This window comes from Ochotona curzoniae, unplaced genomic scaffold (genome assembly GCF_017591425.1).
Source record: "Ochotona curzoniae isolate NIBS_2020 unplaced genomic scaffold, NIBS_Ocur_1.0 scaffold_3171, whole genome shotgun sequence".
Lineage (NCBI taxonomy): Eukaryota > Metazoa > Chordata > Mammalia > Lagomorpha > Ochotonidae > Ochotona > Ochotona curzoniae.
Genome location: NW_024467104.1, coordinates 2,901,547 through 2,918,479, shown reverse-complemented (window position 1 = coordinate 2,918,479; position 16,933 = coordinate 2,901,547). Strand labels below are relative to the sequence as shown.

General features: G+C 41.3%; 2 protein-coding genes across 4 annotated transcripts in view; both read right to left on the bottom strand.

Annotated features, from left to right (window-relative positions):
* Window positions 1-3,962: 3,962 nt before the first annotated feature.
* Window positions 3,963-11,136, bottom strand: CNTF (ciliary neurotrophic factor). Its single transcript, XM_041004241.1, has 3 exons — window positions 11,049-11,136; window positions 7,876-8,041; window positions 3,963-6,464 (listed from the first exon to the last, which is right to left on the bottom strand). Exons 2-3 carry the CDS (start codon window positions 7,987-7,989, stop codon window positions 5,979-5,981), a joined length of 600 nt encoding a protein of 199 aa, XP_040860175.1. The 5' UTR covers window positions 7,990-8,041; window positions 11,049-11,136; the 3' UTR covers window positions 3,963-5,978.
* Window positions 8,399-16,933, bottom strand: part of ZFP91 (ZFP91 zinc finger protein, atypical E3 ubiquitin ligase) — a 26,082-nt gene continuing 17,547 nt past the window's right edge. The window contains exons 7-12 of one of the 3 annotated variants that reach the window (XR_005886215.1): window positions 16,245-16,295; window positions 15,516-15,594; window positions 14,656-14,770; window positions 13,508-13,607; window positions 11,049-13,257; window positions 8,399-10,437 (exon numbers count right to left, since the gene is read on the bottom strand). Coding sequence is in view for 2 of the 3 variants with exons in the window: in XM_041004238.1 (XP_040860172.1) it covers window positions 12,747-13,257; window positions 13,508-13,607; window positions 14,656-14,770; window positions 15,516-15,594; window positions 16,245-16,295 (856 nt within the window). In the remaining variant the exon portion in view is untranslated. Of the gene's footprint in view, window positions 10,438-10,883; window positions 13,258-13,507; window positions 13,608-14,655; window positions 14,771-15,515; window positions 15,595-16,244; window positions 16,296-16,933 lie in introns of those variants that run through there. The other 2 variants (XM_041004239.1, XM_041004238.1) reach the window with 2 other exon arrangements.

Below are 16,933 nucleotides of genomic sequence, written 5' to 3'. Positions count from 1 at the left end.
TGTGTTCTCACCTCCACTGGCTGTTGCTGAGGTTTTACCCATAAACAACATAGAACACAAGTCTCTCAAGTCTTCACTCCCCTTTCCTCTGGGTCTTCCCCGGTTGGCATGTTGCCGGGCAGTTCCCAAACAGTTCACTGTTAAGTCCTACGGCCGCTCTAAGCTTCTCACTCTGCTAGTCTGCTATTCTGTATCTCCTTATCAATTTCCTATATGATTCTCAATACACTATTTATGCCGTTTATTGTCCCTCATAAGAATGCAGATCTCCAAGAGGCCAGGGTGGCTGATATGCTCATCTCATGAACGTCTGAAACATCCCTTACCATGAAAAATGTATCCTCTTTTTCACGGATCCTTCTGCTGCTGTCATCTCCAGTTAATTTTCCTGAAACCAAGGAAAACTGAGGACAGCACTGCCTCATGTTCACAAACTTTACAAAGATTTTCTTCAAGTTGTCCTCACCTTGCCCCTCTGGACTGTACTGTGGATCTCAGGGAACCCTCGAGTTCAGTGATGCTCAGGGGTTCCAGCAGCCAAGTCCATACAAGCACTGCTGCTTCTATCTGAAATCTTCTCATGGGGCGAGCATGGTGTACCAAGTTAAACAGCTCCCTGGAACGTCAGCATCTCCTGTAAGTGATGGTTCAGGTTTCAGGTGCTCCACCTCCAATCCAGTTCGCTAACGGCCTGGTAATGGCAGTGTAAGGTGGTCTATGACACTCCTGAGACTCCAACGAAGCTCCGTCTGTTGCGGCTATCTGGGGACTGAACGGGCAGATGCAAGATCTCTCTCTTCCTTTCTCTCCGTAACTGATTTCAATTTTGTTGCTGTTATTGCTGCAAGTGCTTGCTCTCATGTTAATTTTCTCAGGGTCTACTTCTAGTTGTTTTTTCAAGACCTAACTCCCAAAGGGCCTCTCCTGAGAAGTTCTAACCCCACTTTCCTCTGTGCTTCTACAGCTGTACTTTCTTAGCTTGCCACACTTAGTTGTATGGTTGTTGTCTCGCTCAAGAGATCATCAAAGTTACACTGGCAGGGAACTATCAGCTCTGTGCCTGGTCCTACATGTGCAGTATGAGTCCATTATATATAAAACAATGAGACCAGTGTCTGGCACATAGTAAATACGGCTAAACCTTACTATTGGCCTAAAGTGGACATCAACATACCACTGAATCTGGCTGTAGGGGTTTAGGGATCTTCCAAAAGGCTGAAAATTTCAGCTTAGACCAGATGAAGAATATCAATATTTTTGCTCAACAGCCTGTTGTTTTTTTATTGGAAAGTCAGATATACAAAGACAGGAAGATTTGTCCATTGATTTACTCCCTAAGCGACCACAACAGCTGGAGCTGCGCTGACCCGAAGCCAGGAACCAGGAGCCTCCTCCAGGTCTTCCAAATGGGTGCAGGGTCCCAAAGCTTTGGGCCGTCCTCGACTGCTTTCCCAGGCCACAAGTAGGAGCTGGATGGGAAGTGGGGCTAATGGGATATGAACCAGCACCCATATGGGATCCTGGTACATGTAAAGAGTTTAACTGCTAGGCTACCTCACTGGGTTCCAACAGCCTGCTATTTGCATAACCTCCAATCTTCTTGTCATCTTTGGTGTCAGGAACTGTAAGGAAAAGCCAGCTCAAACCCTTTATGTAGTGGTAAGAAGACATGTTGATCTGATCTGAAGGCAACTATCTCTAACTTTTTAAAATTTAACACAGTATTTGTTTTAAAAACTTCCCTGAGGCACGCATTTGGTACAGCAGTTGGGCTGCTGCTTGGAACACAAGTATTGCATTTCAAGATGCCCGATTTGTGTTTCAATGATTCCACACCCTGAAAGGCAGCAGAGCAGAGGATGGCTACTGTACTTGGGAGCCTGGCCCAACCCCAGCTGTTACTGGCATTTTGGGAGTGCATTCAGAAGACAAACTCCCTTCCCATTTCTTTTCAAATACGGTAGAGATAAAAGCATACTTAAACCAAACCTTCCCTTAGTTCAGTGTCCTGTTCACAACACCCTTACCCTAGGAAGAACTGCATGTTGAGCCACTGTGTCCACTTTTCCCTTTGGATAGATGAATGAGTGGTCAAGAGGGGGATGCAGAGGCAAAACACAAGGGTCAGGAAGCTGTCCTAAGACCTTCCAAAGGACCATTAGAGGAGAGGGAGCAAGCAGCGTGGAAAGAGCTTCCTTGGACCAGCTCAGTCTTGCGGACGTACGGTGTGAAATCCACCAGGTTACTCTGTGGTTCTTTATTCTACTTTCTAGCTGGGATACTGGCACAGATCAGTAAATCTCATTGCAGTCCTTCTGTATTAAGAGTGCAGGTATGCTCTGGGACGATTCTAAATGCATGCTTTAGCACAGTCTGCTGATAAACCAGTGTCCTACTTTTCATGTTCTCTTGTTCCCTACAGCATGTGGAGCTTCTTCATGACTTGTCTAGCCCTGCCTACTATGGAAACCATCTTCCGGGTACAGTGAACAGGCCAGGTTTCAACAACAAATGATTCTGCCAGTCCCATGCTACTGCAGGAAGAAACTCAGACAATATATGCTAATGCTCATCCTCATTTCCCTTATTTGCCAGACACTAATCTCAGAGCTAATGACATAGTGCAGTGCTGCCTGACATGGTAAATAAAAGCATTATTTCCTTTCACACTATCTTAAACACGTGGACAGAAACACAAAATAGTTTGTGTGTGTACTGCTTTTCCTCTCCCCCGCATTTTCTACAACTTAATTTCTACCTTCAAGCACACAAGAAAATGGGTTCTTTTCAGTCAGAAGGGTCACTGGGGGATTAAGTGCTTGAAATTAAAACCATGTAAAAGGAAAACTTTTCTTGTTTTCAGGCTACCTGACAGAACTATGTGTTCAGAGGGCAAAGTGTCACTGGCCTGGTGGGAATCCATCTTTTCTAGGTTGTATGGCTTTGGCAGTTTTGCCCAAGGGCCTGGCATCAGGGAGATTTCCCCAACAAGCCTGATGAAGCATGGCCCCAACTGGGAGGATTACATCTCTTCCAATGTTGAAATCACTTGAAATTCCTCTTGTTCATCCCAACAGAAAGGAAGAAAAGCAGTAACTCAGGGCCTTGCTGAGAACTTTGTCAGCCATTCTTGCGTTTTATTTTCTATGTGCCAAAAACAGATCACAGAAATACAAATTTTATATCAGGAATCACAGAACATGGATTCTTTTTAAATCTTTCATCTTGCACATATTTTACCAAAAGTTAAAATTATCTTTTTGCTTTTTCTCTGTAGTGCTTAGATCTCTAGATCAGCTTTTGTGCAGCATGATGAGGGTTGCATAATATTTTACTCTGTGAATGCACTAGTGTCTGGAGGGTTCATTCTTCAGTCTGATGCTCTGAAGCCTGAAGTACATGGAAGCATGAGGCGGGCGGCCAAAAGCCTTCTTCTAAAAGAATGACCTGGCATAGACACTGCATTAGCATCACACACAGCGGATGTTAATCCACTGAAGTCAAACTGAAATACTATCCAACCCTGCCCTCTTTTTTAGGAACCCTTTCTTAAATCCTGGTGGAGATCTCTCTGCTTCCTGCATCTGACTCCCAACTAAACCAAGACAATACCCAGAGCACTTCATGACAAGCTAAGGCTTCGTAACCAAAAATTCAAAAACTTTTTAAGATACCACGCTGACATATTCACTCACGCTCCCTCTGCAGTTGGCCAGCGGTCACAACAGTGAGTCATCTCTTAGGCTTTAATCCACAGCGGCCTGAAATAACAGTAATGCCAGAGCCATGACTTTACACTTTCCATTTTTATAAAAACTCTCACTTCCTTTTAACCTATGTGAAAGCTAATTTTATTCCATGCTTGGCCTGTAAGTCTGTGCCAATTTACAAACCTTTTCCAAATCACCCTGTTAAAATCAACATGAGGAAGATCTATCAATTTTCTTTCATACAAGTCTGACGTACTCAGGCAAACAACTTCTCTTACCACAGACAGAACTTCACTGGAGGCAACGGATGGAAGGAATCCTTTTTATTGTCAGGGGCTAGTGACTAAATTAAAGCATTTTATTGCAACTATAAAGTTACATAGGTATAAGTTCCCAAAGATTCTAACTATATATGGATTCAAGAGATAAATAATATCTAAGCAACGTACTTTTGGGGTTGTTAACCCCGCCTTTACTACTAGACACACTTCTAGAACACTGGGTCCCTGTTAGTTTATCAACCTGGTATCTTCAGCAGTCACTGCTGGTGCCTTTTCTAGACCTCTGCTCCTTCAAAGCTGCTACTCCAGTTAGCAGAGAGCTTCAGCCAGCCTCTGCTGAGTTTTGAAATTTGTGCAGATATTTGCCCTGCCACATCTGCTGGATACAAAAACATTTGGACAGGAGTCACTCATTTCAGATCCAACAAGCCGACTATAGCTGCTTTTCATCAAGAAATTTTAGCCACACCTTTCTCAATTAAGGAAGAGCTTCATCCAGGTAAATTTAAGAGTTTCATAGTAACAATCACAACACTTCATTAACTGAAAATGCCACTCCTAAGCAGAAACTATCCGGATAAGAAAAAGCTTGAATGGAATAAGCTTGCATGCAATCATTGTGAACTACATATTGTGATAAAGTCACAAGTACAGTTCAACAACAGGACCCTCTTGGCAGATCCTTACTCCAGCTTTTGTTCTAAGCAGGCTAGTTTTACATTTCTCTCCTTGTGATTGCTAGCTTTGTATTCAGCTGGCTCTTCAACTCTAATAGATAAATCCTGGGCACCATAATTCCAAGCAAGTACTGATTCTGCTTATACAACTGTATCACCACAAATACATGCTAGCACACAGGCTGTCACAACGCTGAGTGCTCTTGAGTCCTTTTGTAATACTGACTCCAGGCAGCTGGAAACATATGGGAAATGACGTAAGCCAAGCTGCTCATCCCCAACTCATGCATTCTTTTGGAGCTAGTCCTGGGACGCAAGGTTCGCCCCTTGGTCAATTAAACTAAGTTGACTTGGGCTCTCAATCTGGAGTTTAACTCTGCTGTTAAGTCTGATACTGAGTCGACTAGTGCACCAGGAGACAGGTTTTGTGGCAAATGACCATTTCCAACAGTGGCCCTCATTCAACATACAGCACTGCCCTTTTACTTGTATGTCACCCAGCCCTTACTGTATAATTCAGATTCTTTGGCATTCCCAGTAGCAACAGAGTGGGCCACATCACCTCACCATCTCCACATGACGAAGTCCAGAGAATGTGGTGACAAAAGTGCTTAAATAGTATTCCAGCCACCTTGTATGAATCCTTGGGTCAGAATGCCTGTATTTCTACATCACATGAGGCAAATTAGCTTAGGCTGTGCCTAAACCAATATTCAGGCAGGTTCAGTGGATTCTAAGACTGACGTGATATCATTTATCTAGCTTCCAATGTCTGAAAGTTTGCTGACTAATCCTTTTTCCCAAGGAAATCTTAACATTTTTAGCTGCTGCAACTTTTTCTCTTCTATCGAATGGGAATTCTACTTTCCTTACAACTTTGTGTTGCTATACAGACATACATAAAGCTTCTGGCACACTGTTTCAACATAGTAGATAATAAATGTTAGCTATTGTTACTTTTATTATCTAAGTATATGAGTTAACTGTAGTCAAGATTTTTGCATCACTGGCTTTTTATTTTCCCAGAAGAGTCACCCAAACTCAGAATTAAAATCTTTTTTTTCTGCTGCTAAGGCTGTTAGACCCTTTAACAGGCCCTAAAGCAGGCCCATGTCCCCAGTAACCACTCTTCCATCCCCACTCCCACAACCTGTGTTCACCTGACTTCTCTGTCCATTTGTCTTTAATTCTACTTGATGAGATTTACTATAGTTTTAATGCTTTCAATAAACTTAAGGTGGGAAAGTGAGACCCCAAGAAAACTTTGTACATTTTACGAGAAATGAAAACAAAGCACAGAGGGACACCCGCTACATTTTCTTGTCACTGGCAATATAATGGTTCCCCCGTGTGGGAATCCCAGTTGGATGATGAGAAATGACACGGAGGTCATGAATGGATCTCACTGTCCAGTGTGAAAGCTCTTGCAGCACCTTTAGGCCCCACAGCTTTTTCTCAAAGAGCCCACCTCCTCCCGCAACAGGAGACCCATCAGACTCTTTGGGAGGAATACTATATTCCAACAGCGCCATTAATTCCTCTAGCTGGTAAGCAAAGGCAGCAACCTGGAGCAGAAGGGTATGGATAGCTTGATGGAAGTCACCTTCATTTGGGGTAAAATGCACCTGTTGGTCTTCTAAAAGTCTGGCCAACATAACATGGAAGGCCCGATAAGCTTGGAGGTTCTCTTGGAGTCGCTTTGCCTCGGTCAGCTCACTCCACTGATCAGTGCTTGCCATTGGCACACCATCCACAGAGTCAAGGCTGATGTTCTTGTTCAGGCCCTGATGCTTCACCTGCATGGCAATATAGAAAACAGTCACATCTGTACATCACCCTGTTCTGGCTTCAGCCATCCCTAAATCTCATATAAAATCTTACACGGTCTTCCTAGTGCAGAATACAGTTTGTGAAGGAAGCAGAACTGTCTAGAATGGGCTCTTCATTAGGGATTACCTGGATTTTAGTAAGACTTTTTGAACTGTGTAAAATTATTTGTCCATTTTTCTTGAGTTAATGGACAACGTTTTAAGCTCTAAAAGTTGAAATCACTGACACAATTTTTCCTTCCCATTTCAGAGTCTGTTGAAACTGGATTCCAATCATACTGCTCTCAAGTATTTCAAACATACTTGAAGACTATGTTCATCACCCAAAAGTCCTAAAAGCAAGCCATCACAGAATTTCTCTAGCTTCCACTTCCCATTGCCTAACTCGCAGGGGAGAGTTGCAACAGCAATCGGCTTTGATACATACATACAGGTAAATAAGATGGTGCTCAGACTGATTTCTGACTGGTGTGTGTGTGTGAAAAACAAACCCATTTCCAGGAAATCTACATTTCTATAGATCTTGGGTGGAGATTGATGGGATTTATTGGCTTCACCAAAATCCTAAAGTTCTATAGCTAACTGAAATATTGGACAAGTTACTGATGAACAGTACATGAGAAGTCCCTTTCAAAGTGTAGGCAGACCTCATCTGACACCAGAATATTTCTCATGTCTAACATTAAAATTTGGAGAGACCAATACTTCAAGGGAAATGCAGCTGGACTTACAAATTTCTCCCAGGTTCACACTGCTCTTCCTCACAATCCTATAAACCTTCCTCATTTACATAGGTCAAAACTGCAAACTGATGTATGTAAACAACCCACACATAGGCAATCCAGTTAAGAAGTGCATTTAGCTAGAACCTATAAACATACTTTCTCATTCAGGCAACGTGTGTCCTAAACATTCTAGAGGAGGAAGGTAAGGTGGCTCGAGTTTCTTCAAGTGAGAGGATGTCAAGGGCCCAGCATGATGGCCTTCCCTTGTACATGCCGGGGTCTCCTAAGGGTGCCAGTTCCAAAGCCGGTGCCCCCAATTCCCATCCAGCTCCCTGCTTGTGGCCTGGGAAAGCAGTACAGGACGGCCCAAAGCCTTGGGACCCAGCACCCATACATGGGAGACCTGGATGAAGCTCCTGGCTTCAGATCGGCGGAGCACTGGGGAGTGAATCCATGGACGAAAGATCTTACTCTCTGTATTTCTTACTTTCCAGTCAAAATAATAAATAAAAATTGAAAAAAGTATCAAACAATACATTTTTGATATATGAACAACTATTAGTGAACAGGGCTTAGACTACTGGAGTATGATGTCTTATACAAAGCTAGTCAGGAGAGGTGAAGGAAAGTAAATAGCAAAATAAACAACTTACGTAAGATTCCATCAGAGCAGTCAGGTCTGAATGTATCTTCCTTGCTAGCCAGATAGTACGGCTGCAGAGGTCGCGGCGGTGAGGTATCAGTGGTGAACGCTCCATGAAAGCCATCTCCTAACTCAACCGTCCCAGGAAACAAGAGAGCCGGCTTGGCTTGTCTACACTGGTCCAGATAAGAAATGTGACTCTCACAGACTAAATCCACTGGGCATTCTCTACTAATGGGATCGTGCACCCCGCACCCCCACCCCCTGCCTGACTCAGAGGTGGCAGCAAATTCCTGGCTGTGGATTTTTGTGCCTGTGGAATCAAAGAGCCCTTTTAAATCAGCTTTTTTTTTTTTTTCCAGTGGCGTCTGCCTCCATCCCTCTCCTCCACTCAGTACTTGGCACACTTGTTTCTATGTCATTGTTTTGCTTTTGCACTTAGCAACAAGGTCACTATCACACCAATCCTCATGACATCCCTGCCTAATCTATTTTATATACACGTATAGTCAGTTTATCCTCTACCTCTCTTGTATTTTCATGAATTTTTTATTTTTCAAAATTTTCTGACAAGTTTTCAGTAATACTATGTTGCTAATGATATAGTTGCCAATTATTAAGCATCCTGGGTAAGACATCCTGTTAAAAGCTTTAAAGTATTTCCATCTGATTTTTCAACTAATTCCAGGATAAATATTTTTCTCATTATTTTAAGAAACTGAAACTTAAGGAAACAATCACATAAACAATCACTTGCTCACACGTAGAGGTTTTGGATTCAACAGTTGTTTTTCCTACATTTTCTCACTTTTTTTGGGGAATTTGCATCTTCTTGAAGAAATAAAGGGTTACATTAAATAGTCTCTTTAAACAGCATCTTAAAACTTCCATTTTTTGGTATTTTCTTGGATTTGACTAAAAACCAACCAAGGCAGCATCTCCAATTTCAACACTTCTGATTTCAAGCTTTCTTCCTTGTAGCTACAGGATAAGAAAAGTATTGCTTAGTCCTGTTCCCCAAAGGACAGGAAATTCCCAACCTAACTTGGTAATATTTCTAAAGTATTCTGGCTCAAGTGAAAACATGCCTTCCTCTTTATTTCCTAAGCAAATCGTATCACATGCTCAACGAAATTGTAGAAAAGGAATGAAGTCATTCCACCGTAAGATGTTAACTGGTTAAGAGTTGCCAAGTTTCATCCCCACATTAATTGACTTTGACCATTTTATATCACAGTCAGTAAACTGAAATGCATTCTATTGAAAGGAGCAAATTTACATAGGTCAATAAAAATGAGGCACATATGCGGAAAAGAAATAAAACCTGGAAGGAAGGTACAGAGAGTGCAGTTTTTTTTCCCTTTTTCTCAAAGGTAGCATTTGATGATGAGCACTGCATTCTGTGCACAAACACTATTATTCACTATCAAGGTTCTGTCATTTTCTGAATGAAACCAACGTCACTGCATCTTCTAAGCTCTCCTCTGTTAGGTCAAAACAATGACTACTTTCCTAGAAAGAACTGGAGTGTAAGTTTCCAAGTTTCTTGGATGATAATAGAATCATGGGATTTTTGCTCTAGAAATAATTATTATGATTTTCAGAACAACATAGCAAAACCTGCTCGGAAGGCACTTGGTGTTTTCATTCACAGTTTCAGCCCTTGGAGAACTGTAATTCAGTACAACCAAGGAAGACGAGCTTCTCCCGGAAGACCTTTATTGTTCTACTTCACATACTTATTTTGAATATGTCTTACCTAGATCAAGAGAAAAACAAGGATTTGAAAAGCAGAGTAATCCCTTTTATTATAATTTCTTTTTTACATAACCTTTTCAACCTAGATTCAGGTAACTACCTGTCTCTCCCAGCAAAGGAGAAGGGTCCTGCACATTACAACAGGTAAAAGGCTTTTAGGAAATAAAAATGTAAATCGATTCATTACAATTTATAAAGTTTTTGAGTACATTTGAAAGTGGGAAAAACAAACAGGGGGGAAAAAAAGGTACTTCAAACAAGGAGACCGTAATCACCTTATTTAGGTTAGTAGTATGTTTGCATTTTTTCCTCCAGACAACAAGAGGCTCAAGTGCTCTGTGTGAGTGCTTCTCCATAGCTTCCTTTTTGCACTCCCAGGATTCCCAAACCAGTGTTTATCCGAACACCTTGAAGCACATGAAGGAGTCTAATTATGGCAAAAGAACCCTGGGCAATCATGACGAGGAAGTACATCTCTCAGAGATACTTAATAGCTATATCCAAAACTCTGTTATCAGAATTTAGGATTGCCAACTCAAGATGGCTAACATGCAGTGGTTATGGGTTGCTTAGAAGGTAACGTAATTTATCTAATGAGAATTGGAAAGGCAAAATCTAAAGACTGGAAGACCTTTGAGTAAGGACAATGAAGCAGCATGGAGAACTGACAGGAGATGGGAAGAGAACCTAGTTTACTTACACAAACTCACCATCCTAGCACCCCTTTCTCAAAAGCAAAATGAATAGTTCCTAAGAATATTTTTAAAATTCTATTGCAAGGCGCTACAATAATTTACTGTAGGCAATGATAGTTCTGGGAAAAAAAAAAAAAGAGAAAAAAGAACACAGGACTATTCAGTTAGTTTTAGTAGGCAGGAACAACATATTTTCCCCTATCTCATACAAAGATAGTTTGCTTTTGTGTAGGTAGTTAAAATATCTGATGACTAATCACTGCAAATTAGATTTATGGAGACAAAGTTCACATGTGGCAAAGGCAAAACTAAGTGTGGAATACAGGTACTAACTAATCCAACAGTACAAAACAGACTTATTTGGGAGCAGAACAACTTTGCTGAAGAGGCATCCAATCAATTCTATTTTTAAATCTACTCAACATATCAAAGTCAACTCTGAATATTTACTGTGGGCAGGGAAGCACACTCTGCATCCCTTCTATCATCCCATTTTCTTCCCCCACAATGAGGAACACTGTGAGAAACAATAGTGCACTTCAGCCTGCTCCCTGTAGGTGTCTCCCTCCCTGTTCCCTGGCACCCTGACCACTGACACAGCGGGTTGCACAGTAAGTCTCTTTCAGAGATGACATTTATTATCCTCCTTTCGGGGGGGGGGGGGGAAATCAGAGAGAAAACTGATAAATTTCGTAGTTTTAGTGTTTGTGAAAAACAAGCTGTTCCTTACTTTGTTCTCAGCAAATCTTCATTCTTTCCAACAGCCATCATACACTCTTAACAATGAACAACGAACAGGGCAAGTCTTCAACTCCTAAGCTCTACAGAATAGGAGTCATCCTCTTGTTCTCTAAAAATGAGCCCAAATACATTTTTGGTCTTGCGGTGTTAGGAACTTTTACATACCCGTGGAAATCACTCTATCAAGGGAAGTGGCAATCCCCAGAATTTCAGGTGAAAGCCAAAGCCTTTATTACAAAGATAACCAACTTGTCCATTAAAGTGTCTCTCTTCTGAAGCATTACTAAAGGAAACAGAGCAGCTTTCTTAGACTTAAAAACTTTAGGACTGGTAGACTTTGTTCCTTCACTAATGGCAATATTCTTCACTAACAGGGAACCGGAATGAACCAATGATAAGGCAAAGCAAAAAACAAAACAGAAAGCAAGAGGCCAAGTTGCACCAACAGGGAGGTATACATAAAGAAATGGTGGGAACAAAAAAAAAAAGTAGAATTTACAAGAATAATCTGTTATCTGTAATTCAGACCCTGAACACCCTCTGACATCCCCTTAAAATAACTAAATCTCAACGCTCTACAAATTTCCAAGAGCACACTAGTTACCACAAACCTAGTAACATCCTTCCCTAAGAAGGCTGACAAAGGAACAGTAGGCTATTGTAGTGAATCTGTTAGTGCTGAGGACCAGCTTTCTTTAAAGGCCACTGGAAAGCTATGATTTGAGAGGCTGGCTGTGCTTCTTTAACCCTATGCCTTGCCTTCAAAGTACCTCATGTGGAAAGGGTCCCATGTCAGAATAATCTAATCTCTCACAGCCCCACAAAATATAGCAACAAAGACCCTCCCCCACCCACCCCCCAAAAATCAGACTTTCCATTAATAAATAAGGAATCTCAGGTTCCACAACACAAAAACACACATGTTCAAAGTGCAAATTTCTGCCATTAGCCTGGGACTTTTCTGTCTCACTGATACAGAGCTCTGTCTTACAAAGGGACTGTGCTGAGGGCAGCCCCTCCCCCTGGAGCCTGCTTCCAAGCAAGTGAGCACCATTAAGAGCCATGTGGAGGTGTGAAAGGGGGACTGAGGTGCTGGGATCAGAGAAGGGAGGTGGTCCCCGCATATCCTTCCTTTCCAAAACCAAGTTGGGAATGGAGGAAGAGAGGGCGAGAGATGTGTGCTGTGTTAACAGCTTACCCTACTAAGGGGTCCTAAAGTGCCAAGTCAAGCTGCCAGCCTCCAGAGATTAGAATTATATATTTGAGGGTAAGTGTGCTGCAGTGGGTAGAAGCCAGAACCATAGGGCAGCAATAGAGGAGAAGGGATTTATAAGACAGTAATGTACTATTAAGTTAAAAGCTGATCCAGAGCACATCAGTTATAGGTCGGAATAAGGGGTGTGCCAGTGACCAGGAAATCTGCACTGGCCGGAACTATGAGGATAACCCTCACGTAAGAGCTGCTGCTGTATTTTTGTCTACCTTGCTGGTAAAGGCAACATCAGTGTTTATAAGGGGGGCAACAGAAGGAGGACAGGGGATGGGTGTGTATGTGCTATGATCCACAATGGAAAAAGCAGGCCCTTCAGTTATTTTACTAGATTTTAAATGCTTTACATTTTTTTTGTCCTTTTATATTTTAAATACAAAGTCTGAGCTGTTCCAGTGCCCAAAGTCTTCTTTCCCACTAAGGTCCAGTAGAGTCTGAATCTTCAATGAGAACCTCCGTGGTAGCACCGAGTATATCCGAGTTCATGACCAGCCCTTCAGTGCCCCCACTGCTCCCGCTTCCCACAAAGATCTTCCCATCAGCCATCAGGCTCACCCGTTCTGCACCACTGCAGTATGACTTTGACACCCCCTCAGCTTCTAGCAGCAGGCACTCTCCAGAGGTTGAGTTTCCCAAAGGCTCAGGAAGAAGAGGAAGACTCTGCCCGTCCGCAGGTTGTGTCAGGGACTCTGGGTTAGTGCCCAAGATATCTGTGCTGGTGATGAGGGCGCCTGCATTGGCAGCAAGAGCTTCTGCGATCAGCACCTCAGGATGGCTTTTTGCTTTGTGAGCCACCACGCTGTCCTTCTTCTCAAATTTTTTGCCACAGATATTGCAAGAAAACTGGTAGAAGGAGTCTGCATCATGCTTCTTCATGTGCCAATTAAGGGACGCCTTTTGTCGACAAGTAAATCCACAGATCTCACATCTGAAAAAGAGAGGAACTGGCTGACCAAACAGAAATAAAGCAACTTTTATTCAAGGTCAAGTAAGAATACAGATCTGATAAAAATGAAGAAAAAGGTCACTAAGTAGATCCCCAAGCCACAAATAAATATCCACTCTTTGATCCAATGAAAATTAATAACCGTGCCAGCTGAAACGTGTAAAGTAACAAACCTTTGAGTGAGGTACATGCACTTGTCACCCAGACATTCACTAGTAAATGAAGAACTCACTGTAATGGCTTCTCGCCAGTGTGAATCATCCTGTGTACTGCCAGGTTGTGGGAGCTCTTAAAGGCCCGAGCACAATATTCACAGATATAATCTCTTTGATCTAAAAAGAAAAATAATGTGATTAGTGTTTTGTTCTGATGTATGAGGAAGGTCATTTTAAAGTATAAGCAGTGCTGCTTTCAATGTAAGCAAAATGCAAATTACGAAAAAAAAAAAACCAAACCATGAAACTGGAATTCTCACCTATTCTATTACTAAACTAGTTGTCTGGGAAATAAGCAACTACAACTACATTTTCTATGGATTTTGTTCTTTAAAACCAGGTTTTGCAGGCAAGAACTACTCAATGTCTACACAGGAAGAATTTATATTCAAATAAAAACAAAACCGCTTCTTGGCCTTTTGACCAAGATTAAGTGTAGTACCAAATAAAACCAAAATAGAAATCAGAACTCCTTAGGAAAGCGTGACCGATATCAGAAACGACAATTATACCCTACATCAAGTTTAAAAAGTGTCATCAGGACAATGTCAACTTCCCTTGATCAAATGCATGCAAAACATGCTGTTTCCCCTTCCCCATTATTTTCCACACTATTCAACCAACTCCTCTTTGGCCATACCCAATCCTCCATTCCCGACACAGATCACCCTCCTCCAGCCCCACAGGTCTTCTGGTCAACTTGGTAATCTGGTGTGGAATCTTCAGGACAAAGAAGCACTGGGCTTCTTTCTTTCTTTACCCACTGGCAAGCCTATGGCTAAACAGGTACTCAACAATTTGTTGAATGATGACAACAGTTTTGAAGCCTTTCACTTTAAATTACTGAACACTGGGACAGGTATTTTTGGCTCTGCAGTTAAGAAACCTGCATCCCACATCCGACTGCTTGGTTTTGAGTCCAGTTTCAGATTCCAGCTTCCTGTTAATGTGTACCCTGTTACCTACAGGGAGACCCAGATTGCGTTCTGGGCTTCTGGATTCAGTCTGGCCCAGTTGCAGCTGTTGTGGGTTATTTAGGGAGTGAGCTAAGAGATGGAAAATCAATCTGTCAGCTTTCAAATAAAAACTGTCTCTCACTCTCTGTCCTGCAAACAGTAATAACCCACACACGTGCAGCACCCAGCGAGCTTCAGTCAGTAAGTACCTGTGTGATGCTTGGCATGTCGCAGAAGTTGCTTCTGGAGCCTGAAAAGTCGTCCACAGGAGGGATGGGGACATACATACTTCTTCTTCAGCAAATGCTGGTACTTAATATGGTGCTAAAACAGTAAGACAAAGTAAAAAGCAATAAACATCAAGGGTTCCTGGAAGCTTTTGCTTTTTAAGTCCAAAGCGCTTAAAAAAAAAAAAAAAAAAACTGTCAGTCTGCACACATAGGAAGCTAGTAGATTCAAATGATTAAAAAAACACAGGCTATTAAAACACACAGAAATGGGTTCAAAAGTGGGTTTGTTACTCACTAGCAGTGATCTTAGATACAGTAAACATTTCAAGCTCCAGTTCATACAAAAAAAAAAAAAACAGAAAAGGAGAACTGTCTCTGTGTTGTTACAGAAATAGACATCATACACTGTCTAGTTTGGCACAGTAAATGCTCACAGAAAAGAATATTAGCTACCACTATTAGAATCATTGTCCACGAGCAAGGCTTCAGTCTCATACTTGCCACCGAAGATCAAACACCGTTTTCTGAACAGTAATTTATTTTCATGCATATATTCTATCATATTTAAGCATATGCTGTATCTGGAATCACTTTAAAGCCTCAATCAAAAAATTTCTATTCATTCTAAGCAGTATTTAAGAAATCAATGGTTTGAGCTGATTTTATTATTTTTAAAAAACATATTAAAATGTAACGCTGCTTCAGTGTTTGTTACAATTGCCTCTTCGAAGCACTTACATCACATTGGGAAGTACTGTAGTATTTCAAGGTTCAAAGGAAAGGTTCAAGTCCTTAGTCATTTGCCTTAATGACTGACTTACATAAACCACCTCACTGACCTGCAAGTAACGAGGGTGAGCAAGAACAGTTCCACATCCTTCCATCTCACAACGGACATACTGAATTGGAGGTTTTTTCCTATTACCAAAATGTAAGTGAAAAGTTAACAGAAAGCATCCTCCAGAGTGGTCTTTAGCTGAAACTGTATTTCAAGAAACAGTTACTTTACAACACAAAGAATTAAATTAAAATCTCTTCATTAGTGGGACGGGATGATGGCACAGTGTTATCAGAGCGCCACTTGGGCCCTGGCTGCTGTGTCCTATGCAGCTCCCTCCTGACGGGAGCAGTGCTGGGGCCCCTCCTTTCTACCTAGAGCCAGGAGGGCGTTCCTGGCTCCTTGCTCTACCCAGGCCCCAGTCCTCGTCGTTTGGGGAGTAAGCCAGCGGTGCATGAAGAGCTCTCCATCGCTCCTTCCATGTACCCCTCTGACTTTCAAGTAAGTATTATTTTTAAAATCCGTTAACCAGCACATTGTGTGCACAGAACTGATACAAGAAGTAATCTAAAATATGTCTGGCAGTTTCAAAACAGCAAAGAACTAAATAGTAACAAGAAGTAAAGATAAAATACAAAAATTCTTAGAAATATCAAGATTTAGCAATGAAAATATTACATCTCCACATCAAAAAACTTATGTGGAATTTTCACATAGATCCACAGATTATTACGGGGTAAGGCATCTAACGTCAGAAATCGGGTAGGAAGCAGGAGTATAAATTCCTCACCTTCTTTTGGGTAAACGTGGACTTTTATCATCTTTTCGTCTTCTTCCCCTCCTATAATAAAAGATAAAGTTACTAACTGTGCACATATCTAGACTGAAGCTTACAGAAATCAACTTAAACTAAAGGTGAAAGAGGGAGCGGCAGACACTCAGGATAACCCAGAATAAATTATGTCAAAGAAACTCGCATCTGGCAAATTAAGCAATATTTTATCTCTGTCAAATCACTCTGCCACAAATTATACACCTTCTATAAATTATGCATTGCTAAAGATTTAGCTATATCTCACATGTTATTACTTCAAGAATTATTAAATTGTAGTCTTTTACCAAAATAGAGTGAAGATATTAATAAAATGAGAATTTCTTATGTAACCTACAGTCTGCTTATAATAATGCCTACACATCTAAGATTTTCTGAAACACAAAAGAATCGTTTGGCAAAATTTTTTAAATCCAATTAGTTATAAGGTTTGCTCTGTTTGTTCTGATGTACAATTGCCCTATGTTTGTTTTGGCTCTCTCGGCATTCCTATAGACAACCTTTTCTGCTCCTTTCGATTGCTACGATTTAAATGTAACTTCATCAATTTCAGCAGTATGTTGAGTGAAAGTAGCAGATGCTTTAGGCTAAATATTTTTTATTTAAAAAGTGATACATCACTAAGTATGTTTATGTGAACATCTTTT

Bases quoted from the DNA above. Each gene is read 5' to 3' on its own strand.
- CNTF (XM_041004241.1), bottom strand. From the start codon at position 7,989: ATGGCTTTCATGGAGCGTTCACCACTGATACCTCACCGCCGCGACCTC. The intron at 6,465-7,875 runs GTAAGTTGTTTA...ATTGCCATGCAG, and splicing joins CTGCTCTGATGGAATCTTAC to GTGAAGCATCAGGGCCTGAA.